Source organism: Choloepus didactylus, chromosome 2 (genome assembly GCF_015220235.1).
Source record: "Choloepus didactylus isolate mChoDid1 chromosome 2, mChoDid1.pri, whole genome shotgun sequence".
Lineage (NCBI taxonomy): Eukaryota > Metazoa > Chordata > Mammalia > Pilosa > Megalonychidae > Choloepus > Choloepus didactylus.
Window position 1 is genome coordinate 10,666,806 of NC_051308.1, and position 21,209 is coordinate 10,688,014.

The following is a 21,209-nucleotide window of genomic DNA, read 5'->3' on the forward strand; positions in this document are numbered from 1 at the left end:
CATATGATCCTCCTAATAATCTATGAGAGGATGGTCTGCTATTCCCATTTTGCAGATAAGGATACTGAGGTTTGAACAAAGGAAGGAATTTTGATGAATACCACACACCTAGAATGGGGCAGAGCCAGGATTTGAACCCAGGCATTCTGGCTCCAGATTCCATGCCATCAATCACAAAGCCAAACCAACCCGGTAAATGGGGAAACCGAGTCAGCTTAGCTGAGGTGACTAGTCCTGTGATAAAACACGTCCCAGAGCCCAGGTCAGGGCTTGTGGATTTCTATGTGTTCTGGATTGTCTGGAGCTGCTGCTTTACTCCAGTTAAGGAAGATGGTTAAGTGTGGACTGTCAATCATCCTGGCCTTTCTGGGGAGCCCCAGGGTCATGACCCTGACCCCCCTCGTGAGAGGGCTGCCTTTGAGCTGCCTGGGGGCAATGATTTGCATACATACAGGGGTGTCCAGGCAGGGCTTGTCACTACTGCTCCCCTCAGGTTGATAAGGAGGTGAATGGGAAGTGAGTCAGAAGCAAAAGGGATGAAAAGCTTGCCCAGAAAGTGTTCAGTATATCTCATGTGAGTTTTATTACAATTCCAGTTTTTGCCTTTTGGAGTTGCATCCACTTCCCCAGCCCCCAAAACGGAATTAGTGAGGTTTATATGTGCCCTTTATTTATGCCTTCCTCCCTTTGCCCAAAGAGAAGCTTTTGACGTAGGTTTCTGTCATTGGATAAATGGTCCTTGTGCTTGGGATTCCCACAGTGACCTCCTGGTTTCTATTTGGAGAAACAGGAGGCCTCATAGAGCCTTCCACAGGGCCAGGTTCCCTCCACCCAATTCTCAGGGCTTCTTGGGTTTGGGCTGAGATTTTTTGGGCAGTCACATGCTCAAACTTTAAAATTCTTGTGACTCTCCTGCTGATCTGGTTACAATGCAGATTCCTATCCCGTGGTGTGGGCTGGAGCCCGGGATTCAGCATCCCTGACCTGCGGTGCATGGTGTTGTTTCTGCAAATCATCAGGTCAGCTTCAGTGTAGCCATGCCTCGATGTGGAGAGGCTTTGTATTAGGAGGGGGTCTCTGTGCCAAAGTCGTGAGGCCATTTAAACCAGGACTGGCAGGTGAGCAGAGGTGAGCTGTCAGAGGCGGAAGCCTTCTTTGGAAGCCTCGTGAGACTGGATGAGGTCACTGGGGGATCTGAGTGGCCCCTCATCTTTGTGAGGGCTCCTGTGGGGTCTTCTGAAGCCTGCTCTGGGGTTGGCGATGTGAGGGACACAGCACGAGGCAAGTAAGACAGCAAGTGGTGTGGCGGCTCGGGGGGCTGGGGGAGGCAGAGGTGGCCACGCACCCCCTTCATCTTGAGCTGCAGAGGAGGACGCTTGGCTGTAGCACGCTCCTGGGTGTGGTGTTTGGACTCAGGCCAGCACCCGCAGCACTGACCACAACTGAGTCAGCCCCTAGGGTAGCAGTCAGGGGCTGGGTGGGTGCAGCATTTGAGGTCTGGCGGACTCAGATCGGGAGTCAAATCAGGTCAACACTGAACGTGGCGAGACAGTGAGGCGGGGGGAAGGGAGGGGTTGTACTATGGGGTAGAGTCACCTTTCCAGGCTGGTTATCAATCCCACCAATAATTGCTTCCCCTTACAATCAAGTCCTGGAAGGAATCTCAGAAGTCTGTTTTCCTTTAGAGATTTGGGTATTTCCTCCTAGGATATGAGCTGTCCTCCCACAGAGGGTCTTGCATGTGGGATTAGGAAAGAGTTTATTTGGGGGTTATCCGTTTGGCAAAAGGTTCCTTCTCTTGACACCTGGTGGCGGCAGCAGCAATTGCTGTGTGGCTGGCAGGCTGCGGAATATTCCATGCACAATATCATGTCATGCACAGATTGAATGTATTTGTGAGTAATGGTGGTTTATGATTATTTTTAGAGCATGATTCAGAAGAGGGAAAGCGTTTTTGTAAAGTAATGCTGCATAGTCATCCTTCTCAAGCAAGATAACAGCTGTGGCTGTGAAGGCTGAAATGTGGGGGACCCATGCTCCTGGGGAGTGGTGGGGCTCGGGGGTGGGGATATTTCTAAGAGCCCTGGCAAAAGCGGCCAGATGGAGAATCGGAGAATCGGCGATGGCTGCCCAGGGGGAGGGAGTAGCTACTTCTTGCTGCTCGGAGATCTGAGATCCCTTGGCACAGTTTTCCAGCAGTAAGAAAACGCTGCTATCGAGGATGGCTCAAAGGCAGGAATAACGTTGGCTTTTTAAAACAAGTAGGTCATGGTGATCTAGATTTGCTTAATACCCTTTAAGAGAGAGTCACGTGGTGCTGACTGCCCCCTGGGAGCTGTCGAGTGTCAGAATGGCCTGGCTCAGGTCCGCAGCCCCCGAGTGGGCACCAAAAGCAGCCTGTGGGCCTGTCCGGGTGTCTGTCTGTGCACCTCCTTCCAGGGCTCGGCTGCTGCTCACTCTGCTCAGTAAGCTCAAGTGGTGTCAGGAGTCCAAGGGGTAGGAAATGCAGTGATGTGTGGTTGGCTTATAAATGTAGGACCTTCTTAAATAGATGTGAGGGGAACCGTGAGCATGCATCTCACCCTGCACTGAGATGCCTGGCCCCCGTCAGTGCCCATTGTAGCATCCAAGGGCTGCCCTAACAAAGCACCACACATTGGGTAGCTTGAAACAACAGGAATTTATTGTTTCTGGAGGCTAGAAGTCCAAAGTCAAGGTGTCAGCAAGCCCAAGCAACCCTCTGAAGTCTGTAGGTGAGGATCCTTCCCTGCCTCTCCTAGCGTTTGGGGGCCCCAGGTGTTCCCAGCTGGTGGCAGCCTCACTCCAGTCCCTGCTTTGTCGTCACATGACAGTCTCCCTGGGTGTCTGTGTCTGTGTCCAAATTTCCCTCTTCTTATAAGGACACAAGTCATACTGGATTCAGGGCCCACCTTAACTGGTGTGGATTGAATTCCATTCCTTGCCCAGGCAAGTCCTAAGCCCTGGTCTTGCGAGTGAAATCATTTGTAAGCAGGATCTTCAGAGATCCTACTCTTTAAGGTGAGGCCAAACTGAATCAGGGTGGGCCTAATCCAGTGTAAGTGGAGTGCTTATATGCAAAGGAGTTTGGACACAGTAGGAGAAAGACGGGGAAAGTGACACCATGTGACAGCAGAGGCTGAGTCATGGATTACAGCAAGCCATCACCAGGACGCTACAGACTTCAGAAACAGCATGGCCCTGCCAACACCTTGATTTTGGACTTGCAGCCTCCAAAACTGCAAGACTAGAAATTTCTGTTGTTTCAGCCAACTAGTCTGTGGTACTTGGTTAAGCAACCCTGGCAAACTAGGACACTAATCCAGTATGCCCTCATCTTAACTAACAGCATCTGCAAAGACCCTATTTCCAAATAAGGTCACATTCATGGGTACTGGGGATTAGGACTTGAACCTGTCTTTTGATGGGATACACTGCAACCCACAGCAGTGCCTAATAAACTGCTGCTTTGGATGCAGTGTCACATGTGCTATGTGTGCTGACCTGATTCCATGGGGGCTCCATTTTGCAGGAACCAGCTGCTGCACATGCCGCTGAAGCTCCACCAGGTGGACTGCTCCGGCTGGCTGCTGAAGGTCATCTGTGGCGTGGTGGCCGTCCGCACGGTGTACGCCTCGCACAAGCAGGCCAAGGCCTGCCTCATCTCCCGCATCAGCTGCGAGCGCACTGGCGCTCGCTTCCATACTCGCGGTGTGAATGACGACGGCCACGTGTCCAACTTTGTGGAGACCGAGCAGGTCAGTATGCAGGCCCAGTCCATGACACCAATAGACTCATGGGCACGACTCATGCAGGAGGGCCTTTCCATTTTTTGGGCAGAAGTGACCGTGAAGTATTTGAGGGGTTTCCAAGCATGGCTCCTCACTCTGATGGGAGAATGGAATGTTTAATTGGTGCTCTGCATGAGAACTTGACCTCTGATTTCCATGGTGCATCTTTATTATTACTATTATTATTAGAGATGTTGTAGATTTACAGGAAAATCATGCTTAAAACATAGACTTCCCTTATACCATCCTATTAACCCCTTGCATTAGTGTGGCGCATTTGTCACAATTCATGAAAGAACATGTTCATAATTGTACTATTAACCATAGTCCATCATTTTAATTAGGGTTCACTGTTTGTGTCATACAGTCCTATGTTTTAAAATTTTTTGTTCTAGTAACATATGCAACCTCAAATTTCCCCCCTTTAACCACATTCCGATATATAATTCAGTATATTATATATTACAGTCATAATGTTGGGCTACATCACCTTGGTGGGTTTTTTTTTGTTTTTTTTTTTGTTTTTTTTGGATTCACTTCCCATGATGGGAAAATATTGCTTTGCATGAGGTATTTTTGGCCAAAAGGAACTGGGTCATCAAGGTTGGTAGTTATTCAGATAGCAGCTGATGGATGAACCAATTCAGTTGGAGAATCTTTTTGGAACAAAAATAAGGAGATAATTACAATGCAAGGATAAGAGAAGAAACAATTATTTTATTTTTTTTCTAAATCAGCTGAAGCTTCATCCTAGAAGCAAGCAGTAGCACCTGGGAGTTGTGAGATCCAAGCATTAAGTGGCAGTTGGTTTCAGCTCCCATGGAATAGAACCATCTGTTTCATTTCTCATTGACCCTTTTTTCTAAACTCTGTTCCTATTCCCAGAGATGCTGTCTTACAACTGTCAGGGTTTTTTTCCTCCCTAACTTGCAATTTGTAGCGTAAAGCCACTGAATAGAATAACAGGTGGAAGAAGTCATAAGAAAGGAGACTCTATGAACGATACAGTGTAGTGTTGCCACAGGTGGCGAGTTTCAAACATGCTATGTTTGCTCGGTGGAGATGTGGCTTTCTATCTCCACATGACTCCTGCAGCTGTGAGAGGTGTTTCCTAGGAGGATGTTGGCCAATTTAATTTACCACATATTTGAATGCCCACCGTGGATTCTGCCTTTTGGAGGATACCAAGATGAGTAAGACCATCTTGGAATCAGTCATTTAGCGTGAGGGCCATTAGAACAGAAGCCTTAAAATAAGTACTGGGACAACTCTGCTCACGTTGTCCACTGGGGGCAGAAATACATGGTTAAAAATGAGAGCAAGAGAACATGTGACCCCCAAATGGAAGCTGTTTTCTTTTTCCTTGCTCCCATGACACCCTGTAAAAATGACTTTAAAAATAAAATTATTAGAGAAGTTGTGGGTTTACAGAACAATTGTGCATATACAGGATTCCCATACACCACCCTACCTCCAACACTTTGCATTGGTGTGGAACATTTGTTACTATTAATGATAGCACTTTTTTGTAATTGTATTTTTTTTTAAACAGTGGTTACCTTTGTTACAATTGATGAAAGATTATTAAAATAGTACCATTAACTGCTGTCCATAGTTTACATTGTGTATTTTTCCCATATACCACCTTATTATTAACACCTTGTATTAGTGTCATACATTTTGTTATAATTCATGAAAGAACATTCTTATAATTGTACTGTTAACTATAGTCCATCATCTACAATAAGATTCACTGAGTTATACAGTCCTATGTTTTATCTTTTAATTTTCATTCTAGTGACATATATACGACCTAAAGTTTCCCCTTTAAGCCACATTCACATATATAATTCAGTGCTGTTATTTACACTCACAATAATGTGCTACCATCACCACCATCCATTTCCAGAACCTTACAATCAAGCTAAATAGAAATTCTGTGCAAATTGAGCATCAACTTCCCATTCTCTACCCCTGATATATGCCCTGGTATCCCTATATTCTATATTCTGAATCTATGAGTTTGCTTATTATAATTAGTTGAAATCAGTGAGATCATACAATATCTGTCCTTTTGTGTCTGGCTTAATTTCACTCAGCATAATGTCCTCAAGATTCATCCAGGTTGCACCAGAACTTCACTCCTTTTTATGGATGGATAATATCTCACTGTATGTATATCCCACATTTTGTTTATCCATTCATCGGTTGGTGCTCACTTGGGTTGCCTCCGTCTTTTGGCAATTGTGAATAATGCCACTATGAACATTGGTGTGCAAATATCTGTTCAAGTCTCTGCTTTCGATTCTTCTGGGTATATACCTAGTAGCGGGATTGCTGAGTCATATAGTAATTCTGTACTTCATGAGGAACCACCAAACTCTCTTTCACAGTGGCTGCACCATTTTACATTCTAACCAACAGTGATCAGGAGTTCCTGTTTCTCCACATTCTCTCCAACACTTGTAGTTTTCTGTGGTTTTTTTAATAATAGCCATTCTAGTGGGTATGAAATGATATCTCATTGTGGTTTTGATTTGCATTTCCTATGGCTAGTGATGCTGAGCATCTTTTCATGTGCTTTTTAGCCATTTGTATATCTTCTTTGAAGAAATATGTATTTAAGTCTTTTGCCCATTTTATAATTGGGCTGTTTGTCTTTTCATGGTTGAAATGTAGGATTTAAAAATGACTTCTTTTTGCTATCATACCTCACTTTGATTACCACTTTTTCCCTCCCGATTTTTATCCTTGTGTTTTGTTATTAGCCTGTGAGCCTTTTGATTCATTCAACAATATTTATTTTTTATCACCTGCCACAATGGGGCAGGGACTGGGGACCAGGGACTGGGGACCAGAGGTACAAAGTATATTGGTAGGAATCAAAACCCTAGAGCCCCTTCCCTTGCGGACAGAACCCAATTTAAGAGATTATTGTCAGGTGAGCTGAGTGAAGCTCTGCAGCCCGGCCTTTGCCTCATTCCCTCCAGCCCTTGAGTAAATGGTACTTTGTTTAGTCCTTTTGTTTGGTGGTCCCCCGAACTGTGAATTTCAACTAATGTTAAACACTTGGGGTCTCATCTACTTTATCTTATCAAGTAAGTCATTGGAAAAACTATGCCTTCTGTTATCACTGTCCTTTCCTAAAAGAGAGGACATTTTACCACCAAACATGTAATAGGGCCTGAGTCTACATTAAAAGACCATGCTTTAAATGCAGTGCATTTAGCTCTCTGCTGTTCTCATCTTTCTATAGACTAGGGATTGGGGGACTTTCCTCTGGTTACTTCGGGTGTGTGCCTTAAGACTTGAGTTTGGCTCCTTGTGTTTGGGCTCGAGCCAGGGTTACTGTTCTTGCATTTCCTGAATCTCCCACAGCTGGTGGCCGGCCCAGCCAGGCCTTAGGGAAATGCCTGAGAGGTGAACAACCTGCCCTTTCCGCCCCTGGGGCACGCCGCAGGGATGGATGCTATTTAAATTGCTGTGTTCTCTCTTCCTTCTCAGGATTAGGGAGAAGGATTTCTTGGCGTCTTTAATAAGCGGGGGGTCTTCTGGTTTGGTTTGGATCCCATTTTCCTCCTTCTGGGCTCCCTATCAGAATAACGCCTGTTCCTGCAGTGTGCCTCCTTCAATAAAGCCCTGGGGTTTCCTCCCAGGAGCTGCTGGCGGCTGGGCACTGCTGCCCACCTGGGGCGGAGAGGCTGCATGTTAACCCCACGTGATTGCCATTTCACCAGCCACGTGGCAGGGCCGCGGGGGGCGTGGCTTCGCGCCCAAAGCCGTGATTGGCGGGCAGGCCCGGATGAGGCCCGCCAAAGCATTTTCCGCTGCTCGCTAGGAACTGGTGCTCTACTCTGTGAGGAAGTCCCAGCTCAGGGACTTCAGTGCCTCGGGAGACCCCAGCCAGTGTGACCTCCGTGATGTCTGAGGGAGAAGGTCTCCCCCAGGGGGTGGGGAGTGAATTGTTTCCCGGACCTTACTGCGGCCTCCCTCCTTGGCAACCCGGAAGCAGATCCGGAACCCTTGAGTCCTTCGGTAGATCTCCGTTGTGCCCCGCTGTTTCAGGCTGTGCGCCCCGTGCCGGGGACGCGGCAGGACCGAGACAGGTGGGGGCTGGCCCTCCAGGGGGGCGGCTTCCTCCCCTCCCAGCGGTGCCCACGGCGCCATTGCTGGGACAGGTGGGAAACCCGCCAGAGCCAGGACAAGGAGAGGCCTGGGGCGGTAGAGGCAGTCCCCACCTACGGTGGTGAGATAGGCTGAGGGAAAAAAAGGACAGTGGGAGGGAAAGACACAACTTAAATAGTCATCGGAAAACAACTGCCTGTCAGCTCCGCCACCCTTCCCTAAAAGGTAGGACATTTTAGGGTCGGGAACGTAAGAGGAGACCCTCCTGTGTTAAAGGACTTTGCTCTAAATGCAGCACGTTTAGCGTCATGAGAAATCGCTCCATTGTCTTTGCTTTTCTGCAGATGAGTGAATGCCCCTGCAGACTAGGGTTCTGCAAACGGGCATGTTTCTCCTTTCCAAAGCCTCTTGCTGGGGACATGGCCCACAGGGCAGACCCTGGTGGTGGTGGTGGTGGTGGTGTGCGTGGTGGCGTCAGCCGTTGCCCTGAGCGAACTCGGGGTGGTTTCTAACCAGGTGCCTTTCCTAAAAGATTCAGAGAGGCAAGATGAGCAGAGACGGGGAGTGAAGCAGTTGTCCCCAAGAGAGTTAGAAAATCATGTTTCCACTTGTAGCAAGAATGCTTCTTGTTCCCTGTCTCCGGAATCATCAAATGTTTTCTGTTCAAGGTACTTTGTAGCTACCGGGGTTCTTAGGTTTGTCTAAGTTGTTTTTCTTTTAAACAAGAATCTTTAAGTGGAAAATATCCTTAGCAGCAGCTGCCAGCTCTTGGCTGCCCATCCTTGCTGATAAATAAAGGTTCTTCTAATAAGTGAAGAGTTTGGAGCTGCTGTGCCCAGCAGCAGGTGGGTGGATTGGAGGATGGTGGGCCCACGTGGGGCAAAGCCTGGGTGCACAGTGAGCTGGAGGTATACCTGGATTCTGATTCGGTTGCAGTTTGCCTGGTGATGAATGGGATCCCGGGGGAGTAGCTCCCAGGACCGGCCATGCTCTGCATGATCATTTACCTTTGCAGAGGTGTCACTGAGGCTCCCCTGGTTTACTCTGGCAGCACGGGCCAGAGTAAACCTCTCAAGCTGGCAGGCTTTGACCCTTGGTCTCCTGGTCACGGCATAGCCCTGAGGAAGTTGGCGCTGGGCACTCAGCAGGGAGGAGGGTGTGCTCTGGGGCATTAGCGCAATGGACGCACTGCCCTGGTGGCCGCAGTGCTGACCCGCGGTCAGGCTGGCTTGGGGAAGAGGCTGGGTCCCTGGCGGCCGTCTGCTCAGGAAATGAGGCTCTTCAGGCCCAGGCCCACTAATCCTTTGGAAGTGAAAGTCCTGTGGTAAACACATGGAGGCAGCTGACTAATTAATTGTCTGTGTCGTCATCCTTTGGCAACTCGGGGCTTAATTAGTGGATTGGTTCCCTGTGTTTGGGGGGAGCTCTTGTTAGGAAAACTGCTCAAGTTCTCAGGGAGCCAGGAAATGGAGGAGCTTTCTGCGTCATTCACTTTTACCTTGGTCTAACATTTTTCTTAGAGGAATAAACAGTCTTTCTTTCCAAGGAAGGCTGCGTGTGTGTGTGTGTGTTGTTTGTGTGCTTGCATTGCACGTGTGTGTGTGTGTGCTTGCATGCACTTATGTGTGTGAATGTGTGCATGTTTATGTGCACTAGAGTATGTGTGTGCATATGTACACATAACATTCTCAGTCCTTCAGAGGGAGCCTTGAGTCTTTTCAGGTCCATGGTGAGTCATATCCATGCTGGGAAAACAAAACCAGAAAGTCCCTTCAGTCTACCAAAAAAAACAAAAAAACAAAAACAAAAAAAAACCAAGATAAATATTTGACTATTGAAGATAAGGCTGCTGACTAATCAGGGAGGTTAGGATTACTGTGTGTGTTCTTGGATAGAACTGGATTGTAGATAATCTCATCAGGAAGTAGAAGTTCAGCTAAAAGCCTCTTGGATAAAATTAAATGTGCTCAGTTGCAGTATTTGTGCTTTGCCCCTTTCTTTTTATGGCCGTTGGGTTTCTGCTTCCATGGCTTCATGGTTGCCCAGCCCAGGACCCCAGCCCTGGCCCTCACTGTACCATGGGTCCTCCATTCCTGAAAAGCTCTCCTGTTTGCTTTCCTGGCCCTGCTGTCTTTCCTTCCTGCCTCTTTTTCTCCTTAGCGTCCCCCTTCCTCCCACAGCTCAAACCCTGCTTTCCCCACTGTTCTGACCTTGCCCCTCTCTCTTTACTCACTCTGGGTGATCTCAGCTGTATCCATAGGGGTAGCTTGTTGCCCTGCAGGAAGTGGGGGGCTATGCATCTTTTCTTTAAGGCAGGTATTTTATAATTTTGTTTGATAATCCTCTTTTAGTTTTCATCCACATTAACTTTCTGTAGGATTTTCAAAGTGGTGACAGGTACATGGGTAACTAGTATATAGAGTTGGTTTGGTGAATCTTATACTTGTTACGTTTTCTGGACAAACATACCTGGATATGGTATGGGACCTTCCTTATTCTTTTGGCCTGGACAGCTTTGTTGAGCTTGCTGTCAATGTACATTTCTGGCCTTCCCATCTCCTTAATGGCAAGTTCCCGGATCTCTTTGAGAGCCCAAGGGGCATGCTCTTAAAGCCCACTCCATGGATGCGCTTGTGAATGTTGACGGCTTATTCCCTGGCCGCCACCTCACTAATGGCAAAACGGACCTTCTCACCACCCTTCTTTGTGGGAGCCATTCTGTCCAGATCAGGTGGGGGTGGGGGGAGTAGGAGCTATGCTTCTTGAGCACCCACTCTTTGCCTGGGGTCACGTTCCATCATTTACCCCTCAGTACTTCACCACTGGGTGTGCCAGGTGTGTGCCCCAGGTGACAGGAACTCCATCTAGAGAGAGGGAGGCCAAGGGTGAAAGTGATTACTTACCTGAGTCATCCTGCTGGGCAAATGGGAGCTTACAAAATGGAAGTCAGACCCCAGTTGGTCTGATGCTAGAGCCCATGTGCTACATGCTTCATTCTCACATCCTACTTCCCCTCCCTTGGGACCCAAATTGCCCTCTGTTAAAATTACATCTGTGAAGTAAGGTGTCACATCTCTGGCTAATGTTAAAACCTTGTTCTTTTGTGTAGAACGCAAAGCACAGAAAAACCATCACTAATGTTTGATCAGGTTGTGTCCTATCACCTTGGAAACCAAGAAGACAGTCCTGATGATTGGATGGGACATAGAATTAGAATATCTTCATGTGAGAGGAAGGAGAGGAGAAATTCAGAGCCGTCTTTCCTTCTTGTCCCAGGGGCAGAGGTTGACACTGGGACTGCCTATTGGTGTTTTCCAAAACTATTTCAGTGGAAGCTTCAGCTCAAGAAGTACTGGAGCTAATGGTGGGAGTTGCTCTTTTAGCACAGGTTTGTTCGAGTGAGGGATACTAGTTTCCTAGCCTAATTCCTGGGCATCGTTTAGACTTGTCTTTATATAAAAACATTACTGAATTGGTTTCTTTCTCGGTAACACGGACCTGTACAGTCACACAAAAAGTCACTTAATCTCATTGTAGCCCACTATACTCCTGAAAGTTTAAACAACATGCTATTTTGTTCAGCTTTCTTAGTGATCATGTGTAATCAATTTGCTGGAAGTCAGTATCTGGAAATAGGCTGCAAGTTCTTAGCCCTTTCTTCCTTTGGGGATTAAAGGATAGAATTTCATTTCAACAGTATAGCCACCAAGCTCATGTAATTCCTGTGGTCCAGGAAAACTGCAGGTCTTGCATTCCAGTCCTCCTCTGCAGAATTACTCATGCATGTGTGATCCGAGCGTGATCTACCCGGCATGGAAAGCTACCCTGTAAGGGAGTAGGGTGGTAAGACATGGAAAGGACCAGCAGCCCAGGCCGGCCCTGCCAGGCCAAGGTAGAGTTTCGCAGATAAAGGGCAGAACATCTGATAACTGCTGTGGCCTTCCCCTCTGACGCTCAGGAGTGTACTTTTTGTCCTTTGAAAACTCCCTCATGCTGCAGCATCACTGTAAGCCTGCAGGTAAACTAGGAATGTGTATACTCTGAGACCACTGTGTGTATGGCTGGGGGAGGGGATAACATTTAAAAATATGTGAGTATCGTTTGTTTCTATGCGGGTGCTGTTACACTGGAAACTTGTACTGTGTGTGTTGACTTAGTGGTGTGTTTAACACACAGTGGCATAGGGCCAGGACCAAATACAAGTTCAAGTCGAGGCTTGAATGGTCTTGTCAAGTTAAAGGCTGACTCGTGTAGTCAACTAGGTCTTTTGGATGTAGCATGTGCATTTTATTTCATTCAAACCTTTTCTGATAGCTCTTTGCTACTTAGCTACTTGACAAGGGCTCTGAGGAAAGTCTTACTTAAATCCCAGAGCACATTTGCTTCTGTTCCTAAAATGGGTTGTTGGAGGACGCTTGCTGGGACTTTCGGGGAGGTCAGTAAGGAGAAGTGTGAGTTCCTTGCAGGCCCCAGCAGACCCTGGGGACAGGACACCTAGTCCGCTCTGCGGGAGGCAGCTGGGCAGCCGATCTGGGAGGCACCGGCCGCTGAGCTCCATGGAGACTGGTCCTCAGCCAGCTCGCCCGCTGCGATCCCCTGGCCTGTGGGTCAGAGAGCATGGGGCGCTCCAGTCCACCAAGGGCCCTGCCTGCTGGCTGGTGTCGGGTCTCGGATGGGATCCTGTTACCTAACCTCGGGGACATTCGGTTTCATTGAAGAATCTCTTTCCCTTTTATGTTTTCTTGCGGTGCAGACAATTTACATGGATGATGGAGTGTCGTCTTTTGTCCAGATCAGAGGCTCAGTTCCACTGTTTTGGGAGCAGCCAGGGATACAGGTATGTAATAAAATTTAAAATTTAAAAATAACATGTTTTAGATACAAAAGGAGAGACATTGTATGTTACCTCTAATGTGAACTCGGTGAAAAATGTAAAACAAGTGTTTTATATTGCAGATTATAGGGGACCTAGAGATAGCACCCAGTGAAGGGGGAACAATAATCTAATAAGAACAGATAAGATATTGAGGGTAATCTTAATGATATGGGATTGCCCGGGAATGACTATGGTTCATTAATTTTCTTGGGGTATGGTAGGGGCATATTGGAAGCAATGAAGTTATTTCAGGATATTTGTTTTTCCTATTCCTTTGCCTTGTTCTATTTGGAAATGTTTTTTTTTTTTAATTTTTTTGATAAAGTTATATTAAAAAATAAAAATGACATGTCTGTTTGTAACAGTTCACCCCACCCTTCTCTTCTAAACAGCTTTGGTTTGTTTATTTTAGCTGTGTGTTGTGTTGTTTTGTTAGTGGCATCGTTTCTGGTCCTTTTTTTTTTTTTTCAGCCTGTTTGGATTGGGCTGAGGTGTCAGAGTGTGTATGTTTGTGTGTGTGCATTGATGTTTATATATAGACAATATAGACATTGGTTTGTCGTTTTCCTGTTGGCAAGCATGTATCATGTTCACGGTTGACTAGTGAAGTCTTGGGATGTCTTTGCTGAGTAACTGAACCCCACAGTATTTTGGCTAGAATTATCTTAAGTTATACCCGAAGTTCATCATATTCAGAACAATGGCCAAGGATGTTTTTCCAAGAGTCGGGGCTCCTAGAGGACTTCAGAGAGGTTTTGAGGGCTCTGTGTGTCCAGGTATTAGGGCTGGCATTGGTAGTGCCTGTGGAGGAGCCACGTGAGAACTGCACAGAACTTCCCCATGATTTCTAAAAATACACCTTGCCACCAAAACAGGGGCCTGGTCAGTGCCAGAGGTATTTGGCATTCTATCGCATGGGGGTGATGAGAGTTTCCAAGAACACATTCATAGTGATATACCACCTTGTTCAGTGAGTTCTCTAATGAGGTGGGCTCTGGGCTCAGGGACTTGAGATTTTTTTTAACACTAATCCTGGACCCTTTTCCCTGTCCTGAGGGAATGTTGCTGCATTCAGAAAACCTCTCTGCTGGACCTTTGCTCTGGGCGGCTCTTCCCGATCGCTCTTGCGTTAACTGCAGTAGGTTGTCAGCCAGTGACTGCAGAGTGTCAGGCTCCATCTGCCAGGTTCTTTGGGTGTTTGACACTCAGGCTCAGAGTTCCCAGTCTTGGGGTCACCTGGTGGCCCTTGACTTGGGAGCACTGGGGTCTGGTGGGTCTCTGCATCCTCAGGGCTTCCCCGAGCTGTAGTTAGCAGTGTGGTGATATATCATATTGGCTGTGAGAGCAAGAATGGGTGGGTGACGTCTTGTTTGGGCTCCGAGTTCTGTGGAAAACAAAATGGACCTATTGATATGAAGCCTTTCCACTGGAGAGGACCAAGTAAGACACCAGGACAGCGGTGGCATTAAAAGATAGTGAAGATCAGTCTTCCTAGAAAAGTCCTTTGGGGAGCTTCCTGAAAGAGCTTTTTTAAAATGTACAATTCAGTGGTTTTGGGGTCTTTACAGAGTTGTGTAATCATTCCCCATAATCTAATTTTAGGACATTGTCATCACTCCCCAAAAACCCTATACCCAATTAGCAGCTTCTCTTCATTCTTGTCCCTCCCCGGTTCCAGGTAGCTGCTATAGAGTTGCCTATTCTGAATCTTCCAAAAGAGATTTTGAAACTTGATGTTCTTTAAATTTGGATCTCTCCTGCTGAAACGTCTTGAGCTCTGTGTTTAGAAGGATAAAAGACATAGATAAAATGAGTGTGGTACAAAATGTAATCAGGGAGACCATGTGAAGTTTCATGTAAATATGTAAGAAATCCAAAAATTGGGGGGGGGTGGCTGTGATAGATTCTCAGAACTTGGAAAGGACCCTTTAAAACGCATCCATTTCATCCCCTCGCCCCGTCCATTCAGGGACCCTTAGGAGATCTCTAAGTGACCTACCTCCACGTGCTGGCCTCTAGGCTAGGTTTGAGGCAGCTCTGATTATGCTGGCCTTGCTGGCCTGACACTGTGTCTGTTTGCCGATTACCCCTGCAGCGTGCTCCACGGGGCGCTCGAGCAAGTTCAGTCCTCCCACCTGACTCGCCCTCAGATCTTTGAGGACTGTCTCGTGGTTCCCCCTTTCTCCATGTTGTCTTCTCCAGGAAGAACCTTCCAGCCCCTGTGACCAGCTTCTATCATGTATCTAAGGCTCTCAATTTTGTGGTCTCACTCTGGTCTCCCTCATCTGAAAAAGTTTTGCATTTGGCTCTTCATTGTTGTTCTCCAGCTTGACCATTGTGAAGCTCCCAGTGCAGCCTGTCCCTGCCTCAGAATGGTCCTCATGAGTTGAGCTGACCTGGTGTCAGTGGCACTTGGGTGGCCTGGGCTTTTGGCAGCCAGGTCACCTTTTAGATTGATGATACTTGTGTTTCACCAAGGCCTCCATGTTTTCTTGAAAACAAGTTTTCAAAGGCTTTAGTGTTTATTAATCTTATTAAGCATTTGCTAAGAATAAACTAAGTTTATCCTCCAAATACCATGCTTGATCAAAGAAAGATTGGGTAGTTTCCATAGGGGTCAAGGAGAAGAGATTTAAATGGGAGTCTGTGGTCATCTACCTGTAAGACCAAGCTGAGGATCAATTCTGGTTCTTTTTCTTCATTTTGATACCTCCCTCTTCTTTCTTCACTTGAAAAGTACAAGGACTTTTGGGTATGTAACTTGCATTTTAAGTTGCAATGTTGCCCCTTCTTGGGAACCTGTGAGCTCTGCCAGGGATGGGGAAGGGCAGAGAGGGCTGTGGGATGATAATTTGCATGTTTTCACAGGAGTGGTACCTTCATTACAAACTCCTGGACCCTGACTTGACTTACAGCAAAGATGTACCTTTAACAGTTTCATCTCTAACATGTGAATCACTTTTCTAATTTATATATAGCCACAGGGACCTCATACCCTTATCACTAATTTCTCTACTGTATAATTATAGAGTATCATTTTTATCTTGTTCTCTGTTACTTTAGAATCCCCCTCTCCCCTAACATGAATACAGATACATCTTGCAAAGGTGAGCTAAGTCCATGTTTTGCAGCTTATCATGATTAAACCAACTGGAGGAGGTTGTGAAATACATTGGTCGCACTACTATTCACACTGGGCCTGCATCTGCCTCTTCCCTGTCAGACTATTACATTCTTGGATGCTCAGCACCCTATGTGCTTATTTGTACATTTGTACCTTTCTTTGTTCCAAAAAAGATGTGAGATGGCTTGCAACACAGCGATTTCAAAACTAGGGGAGGATTTGTTTTGTATGACTGCGTGGTATGTGAATATAGCTCAATAAAATGAAGATTAAAAAAAAAAAATAAGGGAGGAACTAAGGGAAAAATACAGTGAGGCTGAATCAAAGCCAGGAGTGTTTATTAAAATGGCTCACACAGGGCATGTGCCATGGGCTTGTGTGCTACATAGAGCAAGCTTCCTGTTGGCTCCTGAGCTTTCTAGCGACCACCATAGAAAGAAACAAAATCGCCAGGCAGTTTATCATTGTGATTCAGAGTGTGGACTTTGAAGTTGAGTTATACAGACCTTGGTTCAAGTTCAAGTTCTGGCTCCCCTGCTTGGTAACCATATACTTCTGATGCATTCTTGCCTTTGCTAAGCCTTAGTTTACTCTTCTGCAAAATGGGGTTAAATACAACCTCATAGAATTATGGGGAGAAATATACATTAGAATTTAGCACAGTACCTAGAATCTAGAAAGTACTCAAAATGGTAGCTGGTATTGTGTGTGTGTGTGTGTGTGTGTGTGTGTGTGTGTGTAACATGTATATATGTGTATACGTGTAGATATGTGTATACCTATGTATGTATATATGTGTGTGTATGTGTGTATATATGTATCTATAGATATCTATATATATAGCATCTAGGAGATAAGAACACAAGTTGTAGTAGAAGCACGGCTGCCTATATTCTGAGAACTGAGGGTGAGTTTGCCCTGAGCCTTCATGAGGATACTCTGAGATGTGATGACAATGTCCTCTGCATCTCTTCTGTCAACACACAACACAAAAACCAGTTTCCTGGGGTGTTTCCTCTGCCAACCCCCTTGCATACTGATGGTAAAGCAACACCCCTTGACTAAGCAGTTTATTCATTCCTTGGACATTCTTTGAGCATCTGCTGGGAATATGCTGGGCCTCAGGGATAAAAGTAGCCCCTGCCCTCAAAGAAGAGGGCCAGGGACATGACAGTATCACACACTCAGAGCCATGATGGAGGAGGGCTGAAGTGCCCGTGGCAGCTTTCGGGAGTGGCAGCTCACCCAAGCTGAGGGGGGAGTAGGGAGAGCTGCCCTCAGGATTCTTGGCTGAACTGACTTGGGAGAATGGGGAGGAATCAGCTGGGGGAGGAAGGCAGCCCACAGAGAGAGGAAAGTAGAGGCAGATGTTATCAGCCCTAAGACCATGGCATATCCAGAGAACTACACTGGTTCAGCTGCTTGGAGTTGGGGCATGTGGGCTCATGGCAGGAGATAAGGCTGGAAAAAAGGTAGGCAGGGGCCAGATCAAGACAGGTTCACATTTTATCCTAGGATCCACTTAGTGCCCACATTTTGCTGCGCTTTAGAATCACCTGGAGAGCTTCCGAAAGTCCTGATACCTAGGTCATATGCCACACCAATTAAAACGATATCTGGACTGTTGCTGCAAGGGAGAGGCTAGGTCTGCCTATAGTTTTGCCTGAGAGTCTCCTCCTGAGTGCCTCTTTGTTGCTCAGATGTGGCCCTCTCTCTCTAGCTAAGCCATCTTGTCAGGTGAAATCACTGCCCTCCCCCCTATGTGGGATCTGATGCCCAGGGAAGTAAATCTCCCTGGCAATGTGGAATGTGACTCCCAGGGAGGAATCTAGACCCGGCATCATGGGATGGAGAACATCTTTGTGACCATAAAGGTGATGTGAAAGGAAATGAAATAAGTTTCAGTGGCAGAGAGATTCCAAAAGGAGCTGAGAGGCCACTCTGGTGGGCACTCTTACGTACAATATAGACAACCCTTTTTAGGTTCTAATGAATTGGAATAGCTAGCAGTAAATACATGAAACTATCAAACTACAACCCAGAACCCTTGAATCTTGAAGATGATTGTATAAGAATGTAGCTTATGAGGGGTGACAGTGTGATTGGGAAAGCCATATGGACCACACTCCCCTTTGTTCTGTGTATGGATGGATGAGTAGAAAAATGAGGACCAAAAAAAAAAAAAGCACCCAGTGTTCTTTTTTATTTTAATTGTTCTTTTTCACTTTAACTTTTATTCTTATTATTTTTGTGTGTGGTAATGTTCAAAAATTAATTTTGGCAATGAAAGCATAACTATAATGATACTGGGAACAATTGAATGTATGTGTTGTATGACTGCATGGTATGTGAATATATCTCAATAAAATTGAATTAAAAAAAAAAAAAAAGAATGTCTGGAGGTGGGAGCCAGGCATCAGTATTTCTTAAAGACCCCTGGGTGACCCCAATGTGTAGCAGAGTTTGGGAACAACTCAGTGATGTGCAAGCTGGTAAAGCAGTTCTTGGTTGGGTGGGGGAAGCTTTGAGTTATAGCTCTTGCCCATTTCTGGGGTGTAAACACACCCGTCATGGTTGGCACTGAACTCAAGGCTGGGAAGAGGTGCTAGCTCAGTTGGCTTGAGAGCTGGTAGGAGCTGGCTCCATCACCCCATTGAACCACCGCACTAAAGAGTTTTAAGGGGTGGGTGACATGGTTAAACATAAGCCCAGTAAGCTTCAGTTTGGAGGGGAGACTGATGGGAAAGAGACCAGATGAGAGGTGGCATGGCAGCCACAACAAGGATGGGAGCAGAGGGGGTTGCTGGGGAGAGATTTTGAGGTGTTTGGGGGATTACGTGAGTTTCTCGGGTGGTAATGGAGACTCTGCATTGACCAACCCGGCCTGATGCTTCTGTGGCTTATAGCACTGTACTCATTCTAGGGACCAGGTGTGAGTAAGTGGCCCAGTGTCCACCTGGCGGGGGGGGGGGGGGAGAAGAATGAAGGGAGGCATGGGGGCACAGTGGGCAGTCCCAGTGTGCAGTGCCACAGTCCCCGAGGCTGCTCCTTCCCTGCCTCCCTTATGTCCCTTCACAGGCATGTGCGGCCTGAGCAAAAAGGGAACCAAGGAGGAAAGCTAGTTGAAACCAGCACTTCTCAAACTTTAGTGTGTGTGCACCTAAGACTCCCCTGGAGGGCTTGTTAAACGTAGATTGATGGCCTCACCCCCAGACATTTGGGGTTCAGGAGGTCTGGGGTGGGGCCTGAGGATTTGCACCTCTAACAAGCTCCTGGGGGTGCTGATGCTGCTGGTCCATGACTCCTCCATGTAGAGCAGCTGGTCCAGATGCACAGTCCTCTGCATACTGCTCTCGTTCATCTGTGGGTCTCCAGGTGTTTCCAGGTGGGTGCTTTTGCAGCCGTGGTGCTGGACCACTGCCTGGCCCTGTTCACACGGCAGGGTTATCCAGGTCCCCAGTGAGAGAGCAAAGCCTCGAGGCATCAGAAGAGACGCCCTGGCTGCCGGTCCATGCTGCATCCTGGGCTTTCTGGAGGCCCGCAGGCAGTGTTGAGGGCCTGCTGCATCTACCCTACCTCCTCTCAGGGTGGAGGGGCACAATGTCCATCAAACTAAGTTGCCTTTTGTTCTAGTTTGCTAATGCTGCCAGAATGCAAAACACCAGAGATGGACTGGCTTTTATAAAAGGGGGTTTATTTGGTTATGCAGTTACAGTCTTAAGGCCATAAAATGTCCAAGGTAACACATCAGCAATTGGGTACCTTCACTGGAGGATGGCCAATGGTGTCCGGAAAACCTCTGTTAGCTGGGAAGGCACGTGGCTGGCGAATGCTGATCCCTGGTTGTGTTCTAGCTCCTCTCTCAGTTCCTGTGCGTTCTTCAAAATGTTGCTCTTGGGGCGTTTTGTCCTCTCTGAGCTGCAGCTGCTCTTCAAAATGTCTTTCTCAGTTGCTCTTGGGGTGTTTGTCGTCTCTTAGCTTCTCCTGAGCAAAAGTCTGCTTCCAACGGCCATCTTCAAACTGTCTCTCATCTGCAGCTACTCTCTCGGCTCCTGTGCATTCTTCAAAATGTCCCTCTTGGCTGTGGCAAGCCCGTTCCTTCTGTCTGAGCTTATATAGTGCCCCAGTAAACTAATTAAGGCCCAGGCTGAATGGTGGGGCCACACCTCCATGGAAATTATCCAATCGATTATCACCCACAGTTGGGTGGGGCACATTTCCATGGAAACAACCTAACCCAAACATTCCAACTTAATCCCCACTAATATGTCTGCCCCCGCAAGATTGCATCAAAGAACATGGCTTTTTCTGGGGGACATAATATAGACAAACCAGTACACCCTTGTTACGCAGACTTGTTAGAAGCTTTTGTTTCCAAACCTTTCCAGCAGTGAGTCCAGCTGGGAGGTGGCCCTCTAGAGCATTTCCTCCCCATCTCTCCATTATATACTGCACTCTGCTTGACTCGGTGTGCTCATTAACTTTTTTTGTGTGTATATTTCTGCTTTTTTAAATTAAAAATTTTGTTGGGTAACATACAACATAATATTTCCCCTTTTAACCACTTTCAAGTGTACAGTTAAGTGGTGCTAATTACATTCACAATGTTGAGCTATCATCACCCCAGTCAACTCATATGATATAGTAATTTTTAATGGGATTAGGTAATGTTTGTAATAGGGGCAGTTAGAGTCCGTCAACTGGACACAGCAACGCTGAGTCATTTATGGCTGCAATTTCCACCTATTCAAAAGAAACTTTCAGGAGTGACTTGGGAGATCAGTTGGACTTGTCCAGTGATAGAACCTGCTGTGACTGGAGACCAGGCTTAGAACCTGGCCCCTGAAACCCTGTTGTCGTGTTTCCCGCTGGCAGTGCTCCCATGGGAATTAGTCTCAAAACAGCCGCTGCTTATTCCTGAACCAGGGGAGATTTCTTGCAGTGACAGACTACGGAACAAATGGCACCCTTTCCTGAGTTTCAGCTCAGGAATCTCTCAGGGTTGCTGTTGTGGAGAGGATCATAGACCTGTTTACTGAGGGGAGGCCTCTCTTCTAAGCCCAGTGCCCCAGGTTGCAGGATGGACTTCTTTCTCAGGACTGCAGGGGCTATAAGAGTTTTTGAAGTTGGGTATCTGGCATTTCCCTAGCCAAGTATTGATAGTAGGGAAAAAGGAGGCAGAGTCAACACCAACAGCAAAACAAAGGTGTTTTGGTTGAATCTTTCTTAGGAACTCTCGTTAAAGTCAAAGATGCTTCATTTTACAGACTCATTT

General features: G+C 46.7%; 1 protein-coding gene across 7 annotated transcripts in view; it reads left to right on the forward strand.

Annotated features, from left to right (window-relative positions):
- The window catches only part of SYNJ2 (synaptojanin 2), a 173,200-nt gene that overhangs the window by 56,674 nt on the left and 95,317 nt on the right, over positions 1–21,209 (forward strand). For all 7 annotated transcript variants that reach the window (XM_037820421.1, XM_037820430.1, XM_037820438.1 and 4 more), the window contains exons 4-5: positions 3,551–3,776; positions 12,688–12,771. In XM_037820421.1, the coding sequence (XP_037676349.1) occupies positions 3,551–3,776; positions 12,688–12,771 (310 nt within the window). The remainder of the gene's footprint in view (positions 1–3,550; positions 3,777–12,687; positions 12,772–21,209) is intronic.